This window comes from Oryzias melastigma, linkage group LG22 (genome assembly GCF_002922805.2).
Source record: "Oryzias melastigma strain HK-1 linkage group LG22, ASM292280v2, whole genome shotgun sequence".
Lineage (NCBI taxonomy): Eukaryota > Metazoa > Chordata > Actinopteri > Beloniformes > Adrianichthyidae > Oryzias > Oryzias melastigma.
This window is the reverse complement of record NC_050533.1, coordinates 698,175-704,715: the sequence shown is the minus strand read 5'-3', so window position 1 is coordinate 704,715 and position 6,541 is coordinate 698,175. Positions and strand designations below refer to the sequence as shown.

The window sequence follows — 6,541 nt, the reverse complement described above, 5'->3', positions numbered from 1 at the left end:
AACTTTAAGGCTTTTCTTTTGGAATAAAGATGTTTAAGTTTGATTTGGTGAAACGAGGAATCAAAACAAAATGTTAATTTTCATGTTTTATGTTTTTATGGTTGGAAACTTTTACAAATTATTGTTTCATTAAATCTGTTTATTAAAACATCAAACAGTAATTCAGCATCTCATCTGGTCATTCCATCAGTTTGTTAGACAGAGTTAACTTCAGAGAAAACCAGAAGTTAAGACAGAATTTCACCTGAAGAAACTGGAAACCTGACGGGAGGACGGAGGAGGACATCGAGGTCCACAGGAGGTTCAAAGGTGGATCAGGAGGTCCACAGGAGGACCAGGAGGTCCACAGGAGGACCAGGAGTACTCCAGAAAACCTCCGATATTAAAGATTATTCAAACTTGTATTTAGATTTGTGAACAAAAACAAAATTAAATACAGTTCAGCGGGGCTTTCGTAAAATAAATATTGTCCATTTTTCTGTTAAAATTAGAAACGTTACCCGTTTATGTAAAGTTGTGTCAAACGGCGCTCAGCCGTCAGTTTTGGCGTTCTAACACCGGAAGTCACTTTACACATCGTCACCGTCCTACGTCACCATGGAAACGCCCTGTTGGTCAGAATATCATTCTGGATCCGATACTTCTTTACATTTCCTGTAGTTATAAACCAACCAATCAGATGCCTCAGTAAAAGTAGGCGGAGCCAGCTGGTTCCCACATTCAAAAGGTTTGACAGATTAGGTGTTTGAGATCATGCAGGCGGATGCAGCGCTGCAGTGCATGTTGGGTAGTTTTGACTGCTCTGCGACAGTCGGCGTTCCCGTTTTCCCTCCATGGATCTGCGTTTCATCGGAGCGTCCGGATTTCCTTCACGTCTGTAAGTGTTAGAAGTTTCAGGTCAGAAAACCGAAACATTCTGATGTTTCACCGTAAACTTCATTTAGTTTGAAGAAAACTTTATTAATTCATTGAAAAATATCATAATTTAAACTTTTGTTTCATCTGAAGCGGAAACGACCGATCGGCGTCCAGCAGCTGCTGTCTTACTGTCACTATGAATTCTGGGAAATGACGTCGTGGTTGGGCAGTTTGGGTCCCGGTGCGGTTCTCCTCTCGGGGGGGGGTTAAGAGGCGCATTAAAACATGAGCCATGGGGGGGTCCCACCCGTCAGGAGAGACGGCAGCGAAACGGATGAGAAGAAGAAGACGCCAAACGTCGTCCGCCTGCGAGCAGCTCTGCTGGACACGGACGAGGCCACGCCCCCTCCCCTTTAAAGCATGGGGGGGGCATCTTTACTGCCATCGACCTGAAACAGAAGCAGCTCGCTCAGACGCTGCAGGAACAGCTGCAGCCTGCAGGGGGCAGCACTCCTGTCCATAAAGTTAAAACAATCAGTTCAGGAATTTATAAATAATCCTCTGTTGGGAGGGGGAGGGGGTCAGTTCAGGTTGATGGGGAGCTCCGCCCCGTATCTGCGCAGGAACTTGCTGTGGTTGTGGTCGATGGACCACAGGGGGGGCAGGTGGCGAGGCTGCATGCTGGACAGGAAGTGCTGCCGCCAGCGGCGCTCCAGCTCCATGAGGCCCCGGAGACCCCGCTGGGCGTGGGCGCGCACCACCTTCAGGCCGTGAGGGACGTACGCCTCGTTCAGGATCCTGCAGGAAGACGGAGAACTCAGACACAACCACTTCCTGTTGTTACACAAAAGACTAAGAATAATAAATAAATTGAAGAGAGGTCCGGATTTCTTTAGGATTCCAATGCTTCCTAATCCCATAATAATCCAGGAATCCTGCAGGATTCTCCAGCAGGATTGAGTAATCCTGGACTTTTATTCTGAAAGTTTTTAGATAATTCAAATGTTGAAGAGATTCTCTAAAATCCTGGACCTCCGCGTGTTCAAACCCCGGCTGCTTTCAGACGGAAGCTGTGCTTCACACCTGGTCTCCAGGCTGGCGGCCTCCTGCAGCTCCTCCTCCGTTAGCTCCGCCCCCTCTTCCGTGTTCAGGAACTTCTTGATGAGCAGCTGAAGCTCCTCCCTCCGCTGCTCCGGCAGCCCGTCTCCGCTGCTGAGCAGAGCACGCGCCGCCGAGCGCACACGCCGCCGGTCCGAGTCCTCCCACACGCGGACGCCCTCCTCGCAGCCCTGGGGGGCAGAGAACTCGTCGGCCAGCAGCTGCTTCAGGACGCCGTCGTGCACGTTGGAGGCGGCGTGGCAGGCGGTGCAGAGCAGCAGGATGTCGTGGGAGTTGTGGTCCTTCAGCTCGGTGGGGAAGTGGCGCCGGTACTCGTGCGGGACGATGTTCTTCCTGCAGGATGGGGCTGTCGTTAGCGTTCACGGCAAACGCCGTGCAGGAGGAGGCGGGGCTGACCTGATGTAGGAGTCGGCCTTGCCGCAGACGACGCACAGGTTCTCCTTTTCGGTCAGGTAGTAGTCGTGCTGCGACTCGGGACGCCCCGACGGCTCGAACAGCAGCCTCACCACGAACGGGTCCTCACTCTGGAGGACTGAAGATCAGGACGTCAGACCGGCGGCGGAACGGCGTTCTGCCAGGTGAGTGCGTTTACCTCCGATCCCTTTGTTCAGGTACCACCTGGCCTTCTTCTTGTCGCAGGTGCAGAGCGGCTGGCCGTCGGGCGCGTACAGGAAGCAGTTGTCGTAGAGAGGAGACTTCCTGTTGAAGAAGAAAGTTAGCCCCTCCCACAAACCCACTTGCAAAAACTCTGACCCCCGCGTCTCCCCATCTCACCTGGCCGAGTAGTCGGCGCCCAGCGGCTTCCTCCGGTTCCGCCGCGGGTCTGGGACTCGCTGATCTCCAGACTCTGGACTCTCGTAAACCGTCGGCTTCTTGCTCCTCCTCCTCTTCTCTCCGCCCGCGGCGCCGTCCTCCCCGTCGCCTCTGGCGCGGAACGGGACGTCCACCAGACCCTGGCAGCGGGAGGCCAGCTCTGAGAAGGGGGCGGGGCCAGCTCCAACCCGGAGGCCAAGGAGGTGGAGGAAGAGCGCCACGGCGACCTGAGCGTCTCTGGCTGCGTAGGTCACCTGCAGACGGCGTTAGTGACACTTCAGGGGGCGGGGCTTTGAAACTGATACCTGCAGCTGCTCAGGTGCCTTTGAGCAAACATTTCTGGACCAATTCAGTTTGTTAAAAATGTCTCCTGCAGCTCTGAGCCGCACACATGTGCAGGTGAGCGTGTGATCCTAACCTGATTGGGCGTCAGCTGATCCGCCTCCCAGTCGCTGCAGCGCAGCGCCGGAGATTTATCCAGAGGGAAGTTCAGCAGCTCTGCAGCCAGAGACTTCAGGCTCAGGCCGTTGTCCGCCGGCGTTCTCCTGGAGACACGAGGACGTTAGCGAGGACTCGTCTCCGGGACGACGGCAGAGGACGGGCGCCGCACCTCTGCCTCAGCGCCAGGTAGCGCAGGTCGACGGTGCAGGCCAGCAGCAGGCCGTGGTCGCGCGTCAGCCGCTTCCCGTCCTCGTAGCAGCCCACGCCGACCTTCAGGACCTTCGGGTCTCTCAGCAGCTCCACGAAGCTGAGCGGGAACGCCTGCTGGCCGTCCCGGAACGCCAGCAGCCTCACCAGAGCGCACAGGCCGGAGTACGAGGACATCTGCAGCAGCGACACCTCCGAGGCCCGGCCCTTCACCGACACCTGCAGCGGAACCAGCAGCCGGGTCAGAACCTGGGACCGGGTGCAGCGTCTGGGTCTGTTCCGGATGGTTACCCATTCACAGTCCAGCCCCAGGACGGGGAGGACCGACAGCTCCTCCTGCATCCGCGGCCACAGCTGCTGCCACTCGTCCTCACAGCTCACCAGCACCGGCTTCAGCGCCGGCAGCGGCTCGCACGGCGCCGTCTGGACAGCGGGGGGCGCTCCGGAGGGCCCGGTACCGGCGGGCCTCGCCGCCCTCTCTGTGGAGGGCAGATGCAGGTCTAAAAGCCCCTCCTGGTTGGGGTGGGGGGCTCCAGCGGGATCGGCCACCTCCTGGTCGGGAGGCAGCTTCCTCCTCTTGGAGCTGTAGACTCGCCACAGGAGCAGCCCGCCGACGGCCGCCCCGAGAACCGTGGTGATGGCGGCGGTGAGAGGCGCTCGGTACGACATGGTGACCTACGGGGTCAGGAGCCGGAGGAACGCTGCAGCTCCTCGCCGTCAGCAGGTTCTGGTCAGGCTCCGCCTTTGCGACCTCCAGATCTGCATCTCTGCCTGAAGAAAACCACTTTAGATCCAAACGACAAACAACATTTCATCTCTTCAGCTTCCGGACCGGATCCACCTGTCCTTCCTCAGATCTTCCAGACCAGATCCACCTGTCCTGCCTCAGATCTTCCGGACCGGATCAGACTGTCCTGCCTCAGATCTTCCGGACCGGATCCACCTGTCCTGCCTCAGATCTTCCAGACCGGATCAGACTGTCCTGCCTCAGATCTTCCAGACCGGATCCACCTGTCCTGCCTCAGATCTTCCAGACCGGATCCACCTGCCCTGCCTCAGACCTTCCTGACCGGATCCACCTCTCCTGCCTCAGATCTTCCTGACCAGATCCACCTGCCCTCAGATCTTCTGAGTTTGATTTTCTTCTAGAAACGTTAAAAACCGCATAATCTGGTTTCTGTGGAAACTGAGGTTCAAGCGGGTCAGTTTTAGGAGGACGGAGACTCGTCATTCATTTTTACAGACCGTACCTGAACACAACAGTAAAGGAGAATCCGTTAATCTCTGTTCGTCATCGATATTCTTTTGTTTCTGGAATAATCTGGACATTCATTAACATGAATTAACGATCAGAAACCATGTTCTTTCTGGTTTGTGGAGTTTGATGACAGAACGCACGCGCGTTTTGTACATTTTGACATGTTTGGTGCAAAAATGTTACTTAGAAGAATTGGTAGCCCTTATTAAAACTCGTTTAACATTAAAAAAGTCTCCTCCTCCTACGCCGCAGGTGGGAAAGTAAACGAAGTAATGCGTGCATGTGAGCTCGCGCTAGCCCGGAAGTTAGCCGGTTTACTCTGAACCCCGCGCCGTTTCCCCCTTCTGCGGTGTCAGTCCCGCGCGGGAACCTCATCCGCGAGCGCGAGACCTGACGTACGGTCCTACCTTCACGTTCCAGGTCGACACGCCGGTGCTTTGACGCACAGGTGAGGACGTTTGCGGCGGGGCTCCATTTATACGGATGGGGCTGCAGCGGGAGGCGGGACAGAGCAGCGCCGCCTGCTGGACGGAGGACCGACCGACAGCAGAGTGAACGACACTTCTCAGGGTTAATTTGACCTTTTCTGGTCTAAAAAAACCCTCTAAATTATTGTTAAAGATGGTAGTTTTTATGTTTTTTGAGCTTCAACCTGATCCTTTTAATGGTTTTTGTTCAGAGGGCTTATATTTTTGAGAAAAGTAAACATCTGAGACACAAATGTGACTCGGAAAGATCACAAAACCAAAGGAAAAACAACACAATTTTAGGAACAGAACTTGAAAATAATAAAGATTTATTTTATAACTCTATAAACAATCAAATTAACTGAATACAAATGTTATAGTTCTATGTAATTTATGATTTTAGTGATTAGATTTGATAAGTTTGCCGGTTTGAATCAAGAAATCAGGCGTGAACTTCCTCTCCCGCGTGAGTTTATTCAACCTCTGGCTTCAGCGGTCTCTCATGTCCCCCCAAAAAAAAGAAAAAAAAGAAACAAAATGGAAAAATAGATCAGAAAATCATTTTCACAGGTTTGATTAAAAATGTTAAAAACATGACAGAAATCAGGCTGAGAGATGACACCATCTGCGGCGGGGGGCCGTCTGCAGAACCCCCCGACCTGCAGCTGCTGTAGTGCTTGTGCAAAATTTAAAAAAATACAACGCAACTACTTCAAAAATACCCCAGGAGGCGAAACGAGACTGTTGCATCTTACAGTTAAATAACAATAATTTAAAAAACAGAAAAGATTGTTTCCACACCAGGAGAGCACAGAAGGCGGAGCGTCTGCGGCTGCAGCTGCGGCTGCAGCTGCGTCTGCGCAGTCCGGCCTGATTGTTGCTGTTTTCATCAGATCCTTCACAGCCAATCACAGGATGCAACAAAAGGAGCGTTTTCTCCCCCGTCCCTTCATCTGACATGAAAAACTAGAGCTGCTGCGTTCATGTGGACACGGTAGAGATAGATTTCTTTCTGTCATATATACGATCATCTCTGCGGTCTCCTCTCTTCCATTCAAAGCTATTTAAAATATACTCAATGCATAAAAATAAAGATTTGGCATCGTCTTCTCTCTGCTTCAGGTTCAGGAAGTGTCTGTGGGGGCGGGGCCTGTCCCCCCAGGGCCCTCAGTCTTAGAGCTGGATCTCAAAGGTCTTTTGCAGCTCGGTGGAGAAGGGGTTTGTGGGGGAGGGCGTGGTCCGCTGGCGCCCCCGGCCCTCCAGAGCCGCCCACTGGGCCTCGAAAGCGTCCTCCTGGGGGGCGGCGGTCAGCTGGGCGGAGGGGGAGGTGGGGGCGGCCCAGCTGCCGGCGCCGTTGAAAGGAACGCTGCCATTGGAC

The 6,541-nt window shown here is 53.8% G+C and overlaps 2 protein-coding genes across 4 annotated transcripts in view; both read right to left on the bottom strand.

Moving 5' to 3' along the window:
• Positions 1-124: 124 nt before the first annotated feature.
• Positions 125-5,256, bottom strand: exd2 (exonuclease 3'-5' domain containing 2). Of its 3 annotated transcripts, XM_024275361.2 has the most exons (9): positions 5,104-5,256; positions 3,730-4,209; positions 3,401-3,657; positions 3,209-3,335; positions 2,752-3,044; positions 2,570-2,676; positions 2,374-2,509; positions 1,942-2,310; positions 125-1,656 (listed from the first exon to the last, which is right to left on the bottom strand). In XM_024275361.2, exons 2-9 carry the CDS (start codon positions 4,105-4,107, stop codon positions 1,440-1,442), a joined length of 1,884 nt encoding a protein of 627 aa, XP_024131129.1. In that variant the 5' UTR covers positions 4,108-4,209; positions 5,104-5,256; the 3' UTR covers positions 125-1,439. The 3 variants fall into 3 exon arrangements, with proteins under 3 accessions (XP_024131129.1, XP_024131083.1, XP_024131092.1); XM_024275315.2 differs by having other exon boundaries at positions 3,401-4,209; XM_024275324.2 differs by lacking the exon at positions 5,104-5,256 and adding an exon at positions 4,280-5,085 and having other exon boundaries at positions 3,401-4,209.
• A 219-nt stretch (positions 5,257-5,475) lies between these two features.
• Positions 5,476-6,541, bottom strand: part of numb (NUMB endocytic adaptor protein) — a gene marked incomplete in the record, with an annotated part of 40,486 nt that continues 39,420 nt past the window's right edge. The window contains 1 exon segment of the mRNA XM_024275301.2: positions 5,476-6,541. Within this exon segment, the coding sequence (XP_024131069.1) occupies positions 6,337-6,541 (205 nt within the window).

Excerpts from the sequence above, each read along its gene's own strand:
- exd2 (XM_024275315.2), bottom strand. The coding sequence starts at position 4,107 with ATGTCGTACCGAGCGCCTCTCACCGCCGCCATCACCACGGTTCTCGGG. Across the intron at positions 3,045-3,208 it reads ATCAGCTGACGCCCAATCAG|GTGACCTACGCAGCCAGAGA; the intron begins GTTAGGATCACA and ends CGCCGTCTGCAG. Across the intron at positions 2,677-2,751 it reads GGCGCCGACTACTCGGCCAG|GAAGTCTCCTCTCTACGACA; the intron begins GTGAGATGGGGA and ends CTTCTTCAACAG.